Below are 18916 nucleotides of genomic sequence, written 5' to 3'. Positions count from 1 at the left end.
GGTCATTTGCTCCAGAAGAAGACGAGAGGAATTACAGTCCTCTTAGTTAGCCTAATTGGAAGAGGAGCAAGTCAAAGGAGAAGCCGAGAAAAGCTAGAAGAAGACCCTATCCTAAGCGAAGGTATCAAGGACATTTTTCTAGAAGGAGAAACTAGGGTTTCTAAATTAGGGTGGAATATTGCAAACCTAATTCAAGGAGGTCGAAATAAAGTGAAAGCCTGAAGCAAAAAGAAGTCGAAGTTGAAGAATAACCGAGAAGGAGGAAGGAACAGAAGGTTGACTATTGTTGACTAAGGATCTCATCAAGGAAGCTTTGTGTCATGGTCTTGGAGTGGCAAATAAGTCAATGGTCATGGTCTTGGTATTCGTCAATTGAAGTCACTATAAGAAAAATAATTTGTTTGGGTTTTCCTCTCAAGTGGGAGAAGTTTTGGCCCTCACTGATAGCCTACATCCTGTGTCTCTTATCTCTTTATGGTTTATGCTTTAGTGGTTGTTTAATGAAGAATAACACTATAATAACATAAGTAAAAGAAGATCCTAATCTAAGAAGTAAAAAGCATTCACAAGGAGTTATCAATAGAAGAGAAATCACCTAATACTTCTACGAATCAAGGTAACCTTGAAGTTTATTCATCCAAGAGAAGCACTTCAAGATCAAGATCAAGATCATATCATCATCAAACAAAGAAGCATTCTTGGGATCCACTCTCAATCATTGTGAAGTTGAAATATCTTGTAAACTATTCATCCAAAGGAAGCTAGATCAAAAGACGTTGTCATCAAGATTCTAAGGTGATCTCTCTCTCATTGAAGCAAAATCCCTACCATTGAAGACATCATCAAGAATTCATCATTGATCTTCATCAACAAGACTCCACCATCAAAGGATCCTAAGGGATCGCCCTCTTTGTGTGATCAAGGATCATTATTGGAGAAAACTATCTTCATCAAGGAATTTTTTGTTCTCTATATCATCATCAACATCAAGGAAGCAGTAAGAAGAAGGAGCATCCTATCAAGTAAGTATATTTATGTCCACATCTAAATCTGTCAAAATGTCTTTTTGCAAGGAAAGCAACAAATTGGTTGGGGCTTCAAACTATCTTGCATGGAAGAAAATGATAGATCTGAATCTCATTGAAAATGAGGTTATGGAACATGTCAAAGGATCTATCACTAAACCAAGAAAGGAAGATGCTCAAGCTCTTGCAAAGTATATGAAAGGGGAAGTTAGGGCTCAAAGGATTCTCATAGAATCCATCAAGGATCCCCTCATCCCATATGTATCAAAACTCGAAACTTCAAAAGAAATTTATGACAAACTGGTAGAGTTGTATTTCGTAAGCACTGTTGGAGAAGTCATCTCATTAAGGCAAGAACTCTACAAGTTGAAGATGTCAAGGGAAGATGGAATAGCCTCATACTTTATGAGGATATCTGAGATCTGGGAGAAGTCATGTTTGATAGAGAAATGAACACAATTGTACTACCGGAGGAGTGGAGTAACTTTACTTCAAGTATTTATGGGAAGAAAGAAGCTACTCCATTCCAAGATCTATGGTCACTGTGCAAGATTGAAGAATCTAGACTAAAGGCCAAATCTGGTGTGCGACCAGGTGAGCAGAATCAAGCTTATGCTACAATGACAAGAAGAAAGGGAAAATTTGAAAAGTCTGGTTCTCGGAAAATGAAAAGGGGCATGGCAAAGATTCAATGTTATGTGTGTCAAGAATATGGGCACTACAAAAGGGATTGTCCTAAGATCAAGAAGGACAATAACAAAAGAGGAAGATAAGAAACCCATATCACCGAAGAAGTGGAGGTCGTTGAAAAGAAGAAGTCCAAGAATGAGGAAGTAAGAGATCTCTGTTATGATTGAGATAGTTTTCCTCACCTAAGTTCTTTTCAAGTTCCTAAGTCTTGAAAAGAACTTAGGTGAGGAAAACTATCTCAATCATAACCAAAAGTCTTACAAGCTAGTAGGCCAATGGCCTCATAGCTTGTAGCATTGTTTCTGGACTTTATAAGCCATTTAGAGCCTCATTGCTTATGTATTTTGTCGATGATATGTATTGCACCATTTTAATATATTCACCTCTACATGGTATATAAATGAGAAAACTTTGCATATTTTGTCTTTATTAGATTGGAATCATGGTTTTAAATATTAAAAATAGTTTTCTTTCATTAAAGATTAATTATTTAATGTATTTTTTTAAAAATCGATTCATTTAGACCTAACCAGTCCCTGTTTGACCGGTTCCGATTTGAAACCCGGTTTATTAGGTGGACTAGTCCAGTCACCAGTTCCAGTTTTTAAAACTATGAGTTCAACAGAGATACCTCTAATTCTTCAAGTCAAACATAAATTCAAACTGACTAGTAACGCTGCCCTGGTCACACCTAGTCAAACTGCCCTCTAGACAAGTCAATCTGCTGCCCAAACAATTCGACCTAGTCTGATCTGCTAGGGCCGAAATTCGGCCTACTTCTGCACCCGAAAATCTAGGTCCGCTACTCTAGTATGCCCAAAAACTCTGCCTCAAATCTGTCCTTACTCTGCCTCAAATTTGTCATATGCTCTGCCTCAAATCCATCCTCTCTCTACCACAAATGGTGATCCGAATTTCCTTTTGAGTAAGAGGTCGAAGCCTTTATATAGTCTTATAGGAGGCCAAATGGGTACCTCTATAAGTTGAGCCGGCTTGATATTTTGATGCCAAAAATTCAAATTTAGAAATTCAAAATTCCCTCTCTTTTGAAGCTGACATGAAGCACGTCTTACATATATTTGAAGGGATAAAACATTTAATTATGAAGACCAACCATAGCCACAAAAATTCAACACCTCCAAAACTCAACCCTCCTCTTCAACAATTTGGACACTCTTTCCTAAACTTGACCTCCTTGAAATTTGCTCCCGAAATTTTCTTGCTACAATCATTTTCCCTTCTCTTCAGTCCTGGAGTCTCTCACTTCTTGAGAAAATCACTCTCTCAACAATAAAAATGTTTCTTCAACCTCTTCCATAGGTTCTCTTTATAATTTCTCCATGGGCCAAATCCCTAATCTCCAAAGTGATAAATGACTAAGATAAAAGCCTAGCCTTCTTTGATCAATGGGGATGATTAAATCTAAATCACTTAAATAATTCAATATTTATCCTTAGATAAACGTTAGCCCAAATGGGTGCCTCTATAAGTTGGGCCGACTTGATATTTTGATGCCAAAAATTCAAATTTAGAAATCCAAAATTCCCTCTCTTTTGAAGCTAACATGAAGAACATGTCTTACATATATTTGACGGGATAAAACATTTAATTATGAAGACCAACCATAGCTACAAAAATTCAACACCTCCAAAGCTCAACCCTTCTCTTCAACAATTTGGACACTCTCTCCTAAACTTGACCTCCTTGAAATTTGCTACCGAAATTTTCTTGCTGCAACCATTTTCCCTTCTCTTCAGTCCTGGAGTATCTCACTTCTTGAGAAAATCACTCTCTCAACAATAACAATGTGTCTTCATCCTCTTCCATAGGTTCTCTTTATAATTTCTCCATGGGCCAAATCCCTAATCTCCAAAGTGATAAATGACTAAGATAAAAGCCTAGCCTTCTTTGATCAATGTTGATGATTAAATCTAAATCACTTAAATAATTTAATATTTATTCTTAGATAAACATTAGCCCAAAGTCAACATTAATTAAATAATTAATCAATGTACTTTTTCCTAAGTTAAAACTTAGGAAGGAGATCATATTAGTTTCTCCTCTCGAACAACACCTAAAGAAGACTTCTTCTCCTACATGCTCGACACAAGCCTGTGCAAAAGACCTTCTGAAGCTACAGCATCAACAAAAACAAAAACATCCTCTCTAAGAATGATTATTCATCCTCAAAATCTGGCTAAACAATTTTGATTGACCTTCTCTATGCTGGACACTCCCCTCAAAGTGGACCTCTATCCTCAAAATATGCCATAAGCTTCTCAAAATGAAGCGCTTTAAAAATGTGTGACCCCTTGGTTTAAGTGCTAAGCTTCTTAAAACATGGTTTTGCATTCGATGCAATATCATAACCAAAAGTAAGCCCCGGCCTCCTGCCAAAGTCCACAATAGTATAAATATGGATGCAATATGTTGTGCTGTGACAGAATATGTCTGGGGTACTTCCAGACAGAATATGTTGTGCTGTGACTAAACCTTGTGCCCTGCCTTTGCTTTTGGAAAAACTCAGGCAGACAGTGGCAGAAATATTTGATTTCTGCTGGATATTGAGTGAAAACATGTTAAGGGCATCATAAAAAACATTATCACTATAGAAAAATTGCCCTATTCATTTAATCATATCACTATGATCTCTCCTCATAGAAGTGCTCTTCATTGTCCCAAAAATCAGGAAACTTAACCCAAATATCAGCAGTTCTATTCCTCCACAAAACAGTGCTTTATTTCCAGGTATGGAAAAAAAATTTAGTACAACAAGACACCCTCCTTATCCATAACTAGTATCATATTATCATGATAAAATCAGAACATTTCCTCAAACCTACAACAATGCTTCTCCCTACTAAAATCAACAATTTGATTTTCCAAATTAACAACCAAGACACATTGTGGCAGTGCCCTCCCATGAATAGAAGTTCAGCACTTCATACTGTACATATGCCGAAGTATAATGAGGAGCAATGTTGTTCTTATCAGGAGCATCAACTGAAGTACCTGCTTCAAGCAACACTTCTAAGATAAAGAGAGCCCATGAAATGTAAAATAAGACTCACATTAACAAGCGGTAACACATTGTTGCATAATAGTTAATTACTCTACCCCTTTTGCCCTCATCAAGTTTTGTCACATATTTCCACAATGATGTGGAAGGATCACATTTAGTTCTACTTGTAATTTCATTTCCCTTTGAAGCTCCACCTTCACTCCCTTCTATGGCTCCCTCCCCTAAAATCAATCATTCATTAGGGTTCATATTCTCATCTTCTTCGCAATCCATATTCCCCAGCAACAACATTAGAATCAAAAATAGCATCATACCCTACATGAGAAATACATTTGTCAAGTGTTTGACATAAAACCTGCCATTGAATGAAGGAAAAGGAATGAGAAAGAAGTGAAGAGAAGAAATCAAGTAATAAACAACAATAGAGTTTAGGCTTAGCAATTACATCTTCAACTCTCTAACAGCAACCGAATAATTGTTGCAGCCTTCAATCTCATCTCACAACTCTCAAAATTTTGTTCCCCTCAAGCTTACCCTTTAATATCTCAAAGCCCTAAACACATGAATGAAAACTCCTAAGAAAGGAGAAGGAATTAGGTCCTTTATCATCTCTACACCCTCTTCCTAGAGGATGTGTTCCCTATTGGAGCCGTATGGGAAGGCCCTAAAGTTTTCTAAAAAGGAGTAAAAAAGGGAAAAATCCTCTTGTTTATGGACCACTCTAGGGTACGCTCCCAGGAGCACTCATGGGAGTGCTCAAGAACACACACTCAAAATTCCAAGGACAGCACATGTGTTGGGTAGGAACGTGCTCTGAAAAAAGGCTCCAGATTGAGAGTGTTTCAGAAGCACGTCACTATGGAGCAAGATCCTTGAGCAGGAGTAGGAGCTCCTAGAGTGCTCCCTAGAACCCTAAATTTAATGTTACTGACAAAACATTAATATTAGTAGTTGGTTAGTTGGGATGAGTCTAGTAGTTTTCAACCACCAAGTATTCAAACAAAAATGTGTACATTGCAAATGTGACCCAACAATGATAAAAATCAAAGTCTCTCTTTTATTTCTTTCTGCGTCATCTCATTTGGTGCAAAATGATCATCACTAAGAAGTAGAAAACTTCTTTCTTTTTAAAACCAATTAATGGAACATGCTTGTCAGAATTCAGAATTATGCAAATTGAGCTTCAAAACCTTGCATTATGGATAAGATAATGCTCCTAAACATATTGGAGAAATTGCATAAATTGAAATAACTTTTCCATGGAATACATGTAACGTATGAAAGGAAAAAGACAGATTAAAAAGAAAAATCATAAGAGAAATTAAAATGTAAGCCCATGGGGTAACTCAATTGGCAATTGCCTTGATAATGAAGTGTTATGTTCCTTGAGATTCCAGGTTCAAACCCCCCTGGGTCAGCCAACAAAATAAAAAAAAATGAAGTAAGAGTTCCCACAAGTTGATAATTGTGTTCAGCTTCTCTTTGATCAGCCAGCTTCACTAACTGTTCAGAAAGTTCCAGAAATGTTTTCAACTTCACCCCAACCAATTATAGAAATTTATGTCGATGTCATCTCAAGTAGAAAGATGGAGATGGTTAATAATGGGTTTGTTGAACCATATTTGGATTCATCTGACATCATTTAGCATCTCAATCAATGTCGACTCTTGATTTCATTCAGCTAATTGATGAAGGTCCTTTTCAATCTTCTGTGAGTTCAGTTGGGTCAACAAGATCTCCTAGTAAACAGCAAGGAAGAAAGAGCTGAAATTCAGAGTTCAGTTGTAATACTAGATGCATTAATGCAATGCATTTGTTAAGGGGCAGGGCATGTGTGCTCCTAAGCACAATGACAACATTGTTGTATTAAGGTCCTATGTGTCTAAAAGAGTATTATACTTGTAATGTTGATGTAATGTTTTGTAAAGGCCAATCATCAATAGTTGCTCATATGTTTGACATGATACAATTAGAACTTAGCCCCCAGGGTTAGCTCAATTGGTCGAGGTCCTGTTGCTAAAGTACCTTGTCATTGGGAGGTCACAGGTTCAATTCTCCTAGATACCCTCGGGGTTAGACTCGGATTAGTTTGGCCAGGGGGTGTGGTCCCTTCAGGTGGACCTACCCTGATTTTCCACAGGAAAAAAAATGATACAATTTGAACAATCAATTCTGGAAGAACGTAGGTTGAGTTCTCATTATGATCATACACATATTTTACTCAATAATACAGGGTTCCTTTTAATACAGCTAGGGAAGCTCAGATATTTCAAAAGTCAAAATAGAGACTAGAATGCATGAGAAAGAACCCCCAAATTTATCTTTCTTTGTCAATTTGAATCCTATTGTTTTAACTATTCACATTCTGGTAATTGCAAAGCATATTGACCTACCTTGATTGGAACTATTCAGACCATTTTTACTTAACGGTGTAACCAATGTGTGTTAGTTATTGATTTAACAGATAAAACACAAGCATCAGGAAGCAATGCTGTGATTACACAAAAATACAGCACTCTTGAACTGAAAAAAGAATTATTCAGAATGAGATCGTTTGTACAGTGTTGAAAGTGTGAGACAAAGTTGATGGAAAAAATTATTTCTTCTTACCACACTGCTGAGATACTAGGTTTGAACAAAATATAGTAGACCTTGTAAAGATATCACCAGGGCATTAAGTACAGCAAGGCATGGCAGAAGTTGGACAACGGGAGAAACAAGAGAAAATTGGTTTCTTTGAAAACCTGAAATCTGCCTATAATTTCTAGAAGTATCATTTACATCATTCTCAATGGTGTTCAACTTGACTTGTTTAGTGATTACAATTTTTCCTGCAAGCAAATGAACATTATCCAATCTTGACTTTGTTTCTTTTGATTTGGTAAGATTTTGTCAGCAATGCTCATGCTCTCTCTCTCTCTCTCACACACAATGGTGATCAACTTGACTTGTTTAGTGACTACAATTTTTCCTGCAAGCAAATGAACATTATCCAATCTTGACTTTGTTTCTTTTGATTTGGTAAGATTTTGTCAACAATGCTCTCTCTCTCTCTCTCTCTCTCTCTCTCTCTATATATATATATATATATATAGAGAGAGAGAGAGAGAGGGAGAGATCAGAATCCAGATTCAAGCAATACGTTTCAAAGTACCTGAAGCTGATAGCATTCGCCTATTTTAAAGAATTTCTCAAGACATTTAACAAATTAGCAAGGAAAAATCTCTACAAAGAGATTTCAAGTAGCAGAAAATGAATCAATATTTTACAATAGGGGTGTTACCAATTACATATTCACCAGATCCTAAGTGCTGGAATTAGAGGAGGACATTTCTAGTCTCTGATGGATGATTTGACAGACCTCTATACATATTTTCATGCATGTTTTCACTATGAGAATATTTTTGAGGCTTTTTCACACTCCCCAAGGCAATTGTTGCATATTTGGAGGCATAAACAGGATGTCCTAACACGTCAGCACATGCTCAAGGAGCCCAGTCTATGAGGAAAGCATTTTAACGAGGAGCACTGTACATGGAAGTATTTGTTTAAAGAAGTTGCTAGAAGAACCTTCTTATCGCCAATAGTAAGAAGAAGACGCATGAAGTATCTGAATGTTTCTACTTCAATGTATCTAGCACTAAAAAGAAGAGCACCTTAGTTAAAGAAGACTTATAGACCTTCTTATGTATATTTTATTTCCTGAAGAGGGATCCATAACATCCTAGAAAATTCTTTGGAGGAGCAGAGGGATTCATAACATTTTAGAAAAATCTCTGTTAGAAAGTTGTTGAAGAAAAAAGCCTGTAAACAGAGGCCTCCTCCTCACTTGCAAAGTGTGTTTTCACTGTGAAGAAATCCATAGACAATAGGGCCATAGTTGAAGATAACTTGTGCAGTTTTGGAGCTTCAACAAGGAAATAGTCAGGGCTGTAATCTGCAATTGTAAGGCTGCCATTATGGTTTTTGTTTCCTCTCTTCTATGCTGGCAATTTCAGCTGCTGTTATAGGGTTTAATTACCAGCATATGAGAGTTGAGAAGTGACTCTTTCGCCCTCTTAAAGCCCTCGATTTCATATCTGGATTATGCTATGTACCTTGGCTGTTATGCTAACATAAGGCTGTCTTTTACTTCATTATTCAGATTCTCCTGTTATGTGATGAAACAAGTACATACCAAAAGTATTATGACATCTTTATGAGCTAGCTATGTTGGCTGAAAACTAAATTTACAGAACTGTTATCAAAAATAAATGCTGCAGTTTGGAGCATCTTTGTTGGTTAAAACATTGTCTATTATCTCATTCTATTAATCTCAGAGTGCTTTGAATCCATTGCCCAAGGAATAGGCACTGATCTACTTGAACAAACCACCACATATCTATCGCATATCATAAAATTTTAGATTGCTAAGTCTGAATTAGTTTTAAGGGTTGTGAAGAAAGACTCTGTAATCTCATTCAGGAATACCCCCTTGTGCCAGAGGAGAGCCAACCTAAAGTGAGAAGTGACAACTAACGTGAAACTGGGTGACACTTCTAAGTTGCCCAAGGGTTTGTACTTGGACGATCTGGAATGATCTTTCGTGCAAATCCAGGGGGTGGCAAGGCATATGTGATCTACTTTTTTCTTCACAGTGTGACCCTTTTTAGCAAACAGATTACAACACCTGAACAATAGAAACTTATCTGCCTATGCCATTTGATCCCATATGGTTGTTGCCCTTGTTGATCAAACAGATTCACAACATGTCTTCTTCAATTGTGGGTTGTACAGACTTACTTGTCACAAGTTCCTCTCCATCCTCATCATTGTAAACAATAACAGCTTCATAGCCAGCTTCTTGAGCAATGCGAGCCTTTGACTCAAATGTGCATCCACCGCGCTCAACTAAAAGAATAGGAGAATAATTTCCAGTCTTAGGAGCTAAATCACTGAGCTCCACGCAAGCATTCAATGGATTTGCAACGTAAACTACACCCATAATGCCAGCTCCTGAGATACGGGGTGCTGCAATGCAAATATACAGATGAGAAAACAGGTGACCTCCATTTGGACTTGTAACGTGTGAAAAGAGCACAAGAAGCAAAGAAATGATAAACTAATTCAAATAACAATAACAATAACAAGAAGTGTAAAGTAAAGATTGACCAGATATAATGTCAAGGATTAGCTTATATTTACCATTGTCCAACTGAATAGAAGCATCAGATTTTGTTTAAGCCAAACCATTTTGTAAGTGACAATTTTAATTAAAAAATTAAAAATCAAAAAGTGTGTGTATATGTGTGCATACGAGATATATATCATATATATTTAAAAGAAAAAGAAGCAGGTTCTAACGAAATATAAATTCTACCATGCTGAACTGCACAGAGAACATAGACAGAATAACATAAACTAAAGCACAACTCTAGGCGTAAGTGATAATATATAGATTCTATATTATTCCATGCCTTCAAAGGCATAAAACAAAAGTACACCTCATTTTTTAAAGAGGGAAGAGTGCAAGAAGGTGCTTCAGCTACCTATTTCTGCAAGTACACTACTTATTCCTCTATAGTTAAATCAGGCTGGAAGGTTAAGTGCAAGAAATGTAAAGCATGACTTTCAAGTTTTAGGCTACAAGATACAAGACATAAAATTTTCAGCTCCAATGTTCTTAATTAATTATTTTCTAGTAATTAATTGGATTTGCACAGAAGGATACGAATTCAATATATAGCCTTTAATTTTTTATTTAAATAATTCGTAAGGTACATGTACCACAATGATAGCAGTGATTGTAAGGTCTTCAATTAATTGAGCAAATGATTCGTATGGCAGTGTGTATGGCGGCTGAGTGACAATTTCTGTTTTCTTCAAGGTATTGCTATGCTTCTCTTCCGTGCTTATCGTTTCCAGATTTCTCTTCCTTTTTCTTCTCAGTGTGGGACCAAATGGTAATTTTTTTCCTTTCAATTTGGAAATCTAATTGTATACGTGCAAGGGCCTGACATGATCAATAACCAGGAACCAGAGAAACTCTGACAAAAAAATACTGTCCGAAGGCTAGGTCAGACAAAATCTCATAAGGCCAGGCTCATAAACAAAGACTAATACAAAATGTGAACCAAATAAAGCTCCCCAATAAAATAGCCAAAATATTTGGAATACAACTGAGAAATTCATTATAGGATAAAATTATAAATATATAATATATGAATGTATGAGTAAAAAATTAAAATGATATGATAACATTTACAAATGAGGGGCCCATATATATAAAGCTAGGTAAAAGTGCCCTTTCATTAAAAGCCATGTCTTTTAGTTGGGACATGTCCTTTAATATGTCACTTCATTAATTATAAGTTATGTCACTTCATATATATATATATATATATCTATATATATATATATATATCTATAAAACCCAACAACAGTAAAAAACACCAATTGTAGAAAGAGAAAGGAAAACAAACTAAAACTCACCAATTGAAGAGAGAAAGAAGGAAAACAATTGTAGTGTGGAATAAATTGGACTCTAAGGCATAGATGTGAAGACATGTCATTAGGCTACTATAGAATAATGGATGGGAAGCAAGTAGAAGTCAAGAAAGCAGAAAATGGAATCACTATAGTATACAACTCAAATTCTGAGTATGATGAAACGCCGCAAAACCCATCACTAGCTTCAACCTCATCTGCCCAACAAATAGAAATGAAGAAATGAACTTCAAAGAAAGATAATTACTCCAAAAGACCAAATATAATAACCAACTGCAAAGTATATTCCACCACATCTCAAGAAGAATAAGGTCCAGTTGCCAATGAAAGAAGAAATCAAACCTACAGTTCCACTCGAAACCATGACAGGGAACCACAACCTAAAACCTTAAAACTTGCAGGAATCATAAAATATAGAAATGTAACAATACTTCTAGATTTTGGCAGTACTTATAATTATATAGATATTGTTGTTGCTAAACAACTTAACCTTTTTGTGTAACACACCATGGACCTCACCATTATGGTTGATAATGGACAAAAGGTCAAAGAAGTAGGAAGATGCCACAAGGTTTCAATTCAAATACAACTGGATCTTGTAGGAATTTACAGGGCAAGATCCTTAGATAGAACACCAAAGGACACCGCTCACAAACAAATCACAGATCAGTACACCAGTGTTCTTGACGTGGTTAAAACCCTCAAAGAGGGGAACAGTGCACAGCCTGAGCCAACGCGGCCACTTCAGGTAATTTATTAATGTAAAAAAAAAATTACATAAGCTTCTCTCATGAACGGTCACCTTACAAATGACCCTCCATGCTCTTTAAATAGATATCATGGACCAATCAGGGGTTAAGCCACGACTCGAGTGTCGGTAATGCCGAGGAGAGAATGAACCGTCGACCACTTCATGTCTAGAACATATCGTGACCGTCAGATTGTAAGTTACAAAAAGTACATACTAAAGAAACACACTTTACCTAACTATACACTAGACCAAGTTATACTTAACTATTTCCTATGTGTTGAAATATCCTAACATCCCCCCTTAAGAACAACTTGGGATAGGATTGAAGGATGTACAAAGATGACACAATACGAGAAGGAAGGAGACATTAGAGCCTATCCCCCCTTAGTGACTACTTCCTGAACTCCAACCATAAATCGAATTTTAGTAAACTTCGCCTCTGTGAGAGCCTTTGTAAAGATGTCTGCAACTTGATCATCGGTTGAACGATATTGTACTTCAAGAACATGGTCACGAATGAGCTTTTTGATGAAGTGCATGTGTAGCTCAAAGTGTTTGTTGCGCTGATGTTGGACTAGATCTTTGCATGGTTGAATGGCACTTTGATTATCACACCAAAGTGTAGTCGGATGTCGCTGCTGAAAACCAAACTCTAATAAGATCTAACGAAGCCACAGGGCTTCCTTACTAGCTTCAACAGCGCCATGATACTCTATGTCTGCTAAAGAAAGAGAAATGGCACTTTCTTTCTTGCAAACCCATGTAATAGGTCCAAAACCAAGAGTGAAGACATAACCTGCAGTAGACTTCCGATCATCAGGGTCACCAGCCCAATCAGAATCAGTGAAACCAACCAATAGAAGAGATGCTTCTGCATTGTAATGAATCTGAAACTGAACTGTACCTTGAACATAATGAAGTATTCTTTTAGTTGTTTTCCAATGAATTTCATGTGGGTTTTGCATAAACCGAGCAATAAGGCCAACATCAAAGGAAGGTCAGGACGGGTATGGGTCAAATACAAAAGTTTTCCAACAAGTTGACGATATAAGGTAGCATCAAATTCATGGGTGTTGATTTGTGGTAGCATCGGATGTGCTCTAGCCATGAAAATTTGTGGAGAGGCTAAAGCTCATGAGATCTCCAAAACCCAGAAATTGTTTGGAGAAATTCTACCTGGATGAGGAGATATTAAAATAATTAATATTTTTGATGGGGTCCTAAGTATAAACTTAGGGAAAATTAAAATATTAATGTGCATTAATATAATTTTGGGTTAGAAGGTTCCAAGAGAGGAGGATCAAGCCAAATCTAATCTTAGTTGTTGATTAGGGACTTAATCTCGGTCGTTGAAGACTCAACAGGAAAAGTATAAGAGGCTTAAGGGTTAGTTGGAGACACACCAAATTGATCAGTCAATTCGATTTTCTGGAGCAGGGTTTTGTTGAGAGAATCGAGCTAGTGATCTGTTGCAATGAGGGGCAGTTTGGCACGAGGCCGAGAATACATACCAGAGAGGCAGAGATAGTGCCAGAGAGACAGCGCAGATCCTGGAGAGGCTGACACAAAGGGTTTGAGAGCTGACGCAGAGAGACAAGGGGCTGACACAGAGGCTAGTAGAGCCGATGCAGGGCCAACAGGCAGCGCCGAAAGATTTTCATGGGGTGGACTAAGTGTTGGTAAGCCAAGAAAGTTGACACAGTCCCTGCAAAGTGACGCAGAGCAACAGAGAAGCTTGGAGCAGCTTTCGTTGTCCAGTTAAGGAGCTGCAATTGTTGTTGTGGGATCGTTCATCCGATGATTGATCAGCTGGAATATCTGTCTCCGAGGAGAGGTACTACTGCCGAGGGCATTCTCTGTTGGGTGAGCCATTTCTGGCACCCTAGTTGTATTCAAAAATTGCATAATAATAAAACCCTCATATCTGCTGCACCGGTTTTCCCGCATTGGGTTTTTCCAGGGACGATTGTCCAAAAATAACGGTGTCCCTTGCGTGTTTGTCTCAGTTATTTTAGTTGTTAATATGTATATGAGTTAAGGCTGCATTTGTGTTTATTTTCAATATTTATATTTATAAATAACTTGTTAATGAAAAAAACAAGTAGGAGAAAATAAACCAGATAAAGCAGTAGGGATTTCTAACGTGTCAGACTTAGAAATTTCAACATGGTATCAGAGCGTTGCAGATCACGGGAGAAGTGAAGGCACCAGCAGAATTCTAAAGAATTTGTAGCAGTAGCAGTTGTCTCGAGAGACAGCATTGTTCCAGAGCAGAAGCAGCAGAGAAGAAGTGACGCAGAGGGCTTGCGTCATCATTTCGAGCCAAGAGGAGGGTCAACGCAGAAGCAAAGAGAGGCAGATCAAACCTATGTTGTGCCCTGTCCTCTTTCTCAACCAGGAAGGATTGACGTTGTGGCCAGGAGGAGTAGATTTTGTCGTTGTCTGGATTGCGCAGAGCCTAAAAGGCTCAGTTTCTTCAGTTGTCGGGCCTTGGGGCGCTGTGGGCAAATTGTGATTGAGAAGTTGGGAGGGTGTTGTTTTTGTCGATGCAGAACAATACTTAAGGGGACAAAACCAAAGTAGAGGGAGTCGCTACCTTGATGGATTTCTAGCCAAGAAATCTAGATTCGAGTTACAGTTGCAAGGAGGATTGGAGAGGAGCGGTTCGACATTTGACGGGAGGATTTCCAACAGGGAAATTAGCACTTAGAGGGAGATTTCCAGGAGGGAAGTCGAAACTCAGAGGGAGTCCAGAAGAGGAGCGAAAATCGCAGTGAACGGACTGAGGGATCAGGACAGGTTGGACGGGGCTTCCAACTTTGTCATCTGGAAGACCAAGATCCTTGCAGTCCTGGATCGACATCGCATCAAGGACTTTTCCTTGAGAACCGTGGCTATCCTAGTCGACCCAGCTGAGAATGAGCGTTGTGAGGATGCAATGGCGAGGGCAAAGTGCATGATCTAGATAGGGTCAAAGATCATGTCATACCACATATTGTTGAAAAGAGCACAGCAAAGGAGATGTGGGATACTTTCACGACCTTGTATCAGGGCACTTTCGTGCAGCAGAAGATGTTATTGGAGAATCAATTGCGGTCGTATCAAATGCAGAAGGGAGAGCAGATTGATTCGTTCCTCCTCAGATTGCAGGAGATTTGTGACCAACTTACTTCCGTGGGGTCTACACCGGATCCGGAGTTCATGGTGAGGACTGCCTTGAATGCAGTCTCCGAGGAGTGGGAGACATTTGTCCAAAGTATTTTGGGCAGGGCCACTCTTCCAAGGTGGGAGGAGATGTGGGCAGCTCTTCGCCAAGAAGAGATTGGACGGATAACCAAGGCAGGGAGTAGTGGCAAGGGACGTCGAATCAAGAAAGAGGAGAAGGATGTAGCTCTAGCATCTGCGGAACAGCAAGGGAAGAGGAAGAAGAAGGACATCTCCAAGGTGAAGTGATTCCACTGTGGGGAGCTATGACATTATGTATCCCAGTGTCCCAGGAAGAAAAACAAGGGAGAGGCTTCCAATTCCAAGGCAGCTCCAGCTAAGGCGGAGAAATAGGTCGAGATTGATGACGATTGTGTCATGAGTGCTCATGCACCTCTAGAAAGAGGTGGGGAGACATCGAGTTGTAGTCAAGAGGACTACATACTAGGGCAGGATCCTTGAGGTGCCCAAACTCTTGGATCATATCTGGCTACGGGAGCCCTTAACGACAATAGCATGATGACAGGGGTCGGGTGGAGAAAAGTGTTGTGGAGCAGCAAAGCAGTTCTTGGGTGCAAAAATCTGAGGTAGTGCAGTAGAGGTTGCAACAGTGCGAGAGGCATAGAGGTGTATGCAACAACGCAGTGGCAGCAAAAGGAACACAGGATAGCAGCAGAGGCAGCTTCAGTTTCATAAGGCTTCCAGACTGACTAGGATGTCAGTATTTGGGAGAAGTCAGTTACCTACTTCTCGGTAACTAAGTTGCAGTGCAGCAGTTAGCAGTGGCAATGCTAGGGCAGCATGGGCAGCATATTGAGAGGGAGTTGCAGTACAGATGTAGCAGTGGCAGTGGCATTGTCATGGGCAGCAGTACAAGAAGCAGCAATGCAGATGATGTGAGGCAGCAGGCCAAGCATTAGCACAGGTACCGGTGCAGAGGATCAGTGTGATGTTTCCATGGTGAAGCATTACTAGAGCACATTCCTCGCTAAGAGGGAGTGTTGATTTGTGGTAACGTCGTATGTGTTGTAGCCATGAAAATTGGTGGAGAGGCTAAAGCACATGAGATCTCCAAAACCTAGAAATCATTTGGAGAAATTCTACCCGGATGAAGAGATATTAAAATAATTAATATTTTTAATGGGGTCTTAAGTATAAACTCAGGGAAAATTAAAATATTAATGTGCATTAATATAATTTTGGGTTAGAAGCTTCCAAGAGACGAGGATCAAGCCAAATCTAATCTTAGCTGTTGATTAGGGACTTAATCTCGACTGTTGAAGACTCAATAAGAAAAGTATAGTAACAGGCTTGAGGGTCAGTTGGAGACACACCAAATTGATCAGTTAGTTCAATTTTTTGGAGCAAGGTTTTGCTGAGAGAATTGAGCTAGTGATCTGTTATAGCGAGGGGCAGTTTGGCACGAGGCCAAAGGTGAGGGGCGTAGCGAAGCACATAAGTAAAGCGAGTAGGCAGGAGCGTAGCGGAAAATAGTCAGAGTGGTACCCACCAAGTAAGAATATTTCATCAAGTGTTGTGGAACGCCCATCCAATCACGGTTAGGCAGTTCAAGTGAATCAAAAGGTTAGTAAGGTCGGTCGCACGTAAAGTAAAGGCAAGTCTAATAAAGGCACGGAGTGGTCAGTGCCCAAGCCAAGTCGTCGGTAAGTTCTAAATGGTGGGTCTGCCTGTATACATAGCAGAGAGGTAGAAATAGTACCAGAGAAACGGCGCAGAGCCTGGAGAGGTTGACGCAAAGGGTTTGAGAGCTGACACGGAGAGCCAACAGGCCGATGCAGAGGGTTCAGTAGCTGCGTAGAGGCTAGCAGAGCTGACGCAGGGCCAAGAGGCAGCGCCAGAAGATTTTCGTGGGGCTAACTAGTGCTAATAAGCCGCAAAAGGTGACGCATTCCCTGCAAAGTTATGCAGAGCAACAGCAAAGCTTGGAGCAGCTTTCATTGTCAAATAGGGTGCCAAACTGGCTTACCCACAGATAGACAAACTTCCAAATTCTTTCCTAAACACAGTGTAGGCCCTACTGACCTCTGCTACAACCTGAAACCCTCTGCATCAGCCTACTGAGGCTCTACGCAACCTCTCTGGGCTTCTGTGTCACTCCTGCAGCCTCTGCGTGGATGACGCAGGCCCTTCTGGCTCTGCGCACTCTCTGATGCCTCTGTGTGGCTTCCTCTAGTTCTGCGTCTGCCTCTTCTACGCTGATCTCACGTCTCTCTGTTCCGTACTTGCTGCCTCCTGACTGCTCTCCACACCACTGGTTCAATTTCTCAGCAAACCATGCTCCAGAAATTGAACTGACTGGTCTCCCTCAGTGTGTTCTCCAAGTGCCCCTCAAGCCTCCTCTTATACTTTTTCTGTTGACATCTCAACGGCCGACATTAAGTCCCTAATCAACGGCTAAGATTATATCTTGCTTGATCCATGTCTTTTGGACCATTCTAACACATATTCATATTAATACACATTAATATTTTATTTTCCCTAAATTTAGACTTAGGACTCCATTAAAAATATTAATTATTTTAATATCCAGAATCTGCCCAAACCCTTTCTGGGTATTGGAGATCTCATGTGCCCCAACCTCTCCACCAAATTTCGTGGCTAGAGCATATCTGATGCTACCCCAAATCAACAAGAGGGAGTTCAAAAGAGGAGCAAAAATGCAGTAAACAGACTGAGGGATCAGGACAGGTTGGACAGGGCTTCCAACTTTGCATCTATAAGGCCAGGACCCTGGAAGTTCTGGATCGACATCGCGTCAAAGACTTTGCCTTGAGAACCGTGGCTATCCCAGTCGACCCAGCTAAGAATGAGAAGTATGAGGATACAATGGTGAGGGCGAAGTGCATGATCCTAGACGGGGTCAAAGATCATGTCATACCACATGTTGCTGAAAAGAACACAACAAAGGAGATGTTGGATACTGTTACGACCTTGTATCAACACACTTCCATGTAGCAGAAGATGCTATTGGAGAATCAGTTGTGGTCGTATCAGATGCAAAAGGGAGAGCAGATAGATTCGTTCCTCCTCAGATTGCAGGAGATTCGTGACCAACCTACTTTCGTGGGGTCTACACCGAATCCGGAGTTCATGGTGAGAACTATTCATGCACCTTTAGAGAAGAGGTGGGGAGACATCGAGTTGTAGTCAGGAGGACTACATTATAGGGCAGGATCCTTGAGGTGCCCAAACTCTTGGATCATATCCGGCTGCGGGAGCCCTTAACGACAGTAGCATGATGACAAGGGTCGAGTGGAGCAAAGTATAGTGGAGCAGCAAAACAATGCTTGGGTGCAGAAATCTAAGGCAGTGCAGTAGAGGTTGCAACAATGCGAGAGGCACAGAGGTGTATGCAGCAGCGCAGTGGTAGCAGAAGGAACACAGGATAGCAGCGAAGGCAGCTTAAGTTTCATAAGGCTTCTAGACTGATTGGGATGTCAGTATTTGGGAGAAGTCAGTTACCTACTTCTCGGTACCTGAGTTGTAGTGCAGCAGTTAGCAGTGGCAGTGCTAGGGGCAGCATGGGCAGCATATTGAGAGGGAGTTGCAGTACAGATGTAGCAGTGGCAGTGGCAGTGTCATGGGCAGCAATATAAGAAGAAATAGTGCAGATGACATGAGGCAGCAAGCTAAGCATCAGCACAGGTACAATGTGGAGGATCAGTGTGATGTTTCCATGGTGAAACATTACTAGAGCACATTCCTCGCTAAGAGGGA

At 39.7% G+C, this 18916-nt stretch overlaps 1 protein-coding gene across 1 annotated transcript in view; it reads right to left on the bottom strand.

Moving 5' to 3' along the window:
- LOC149159223 (receptor homology region, transmembrane domain- and RING domain-containing protein 6-like) overlaps window positions 1–18916 on the bottom strand; it is a 307232-nt gene that overhangs the window by 183692 nt on the left and 104624 nt on the right. Inside the window, exon 3 of the mRNA XM_089436426.1 lies at window positions 9520–9747. Within this exon, the coding sequence (XP_089292552.1) occupies window positions 9520–9747 (228 nt within the window). The remainder of the gene's footprint in view (window positions 1–9519; window positions 9748–18916) is intronic.

Source organism: Pinus tabuliformis, chromosome 5_2 (genome assembly GCF_031772625.1).
Source record: "Pinus tabuliformis cultivar Carrire ecotype Pingquan chromosome 5_2, CPIR1, whole genome shotgun sequence".
In the NCBI taxonomy this organism is placed as follows: domain Eukaryota; kingdom Viridiplantae; phylum Streptophyta; class Pinopsida; order Pinales; family Pinaceae; genus Pinus; species Pinus tabuliformis.
The sequence above is the reverse complement of the archived record's forward strand: the minus strand, read 5'-3'. Positions and strand labels throughout refer to the sequence as shown.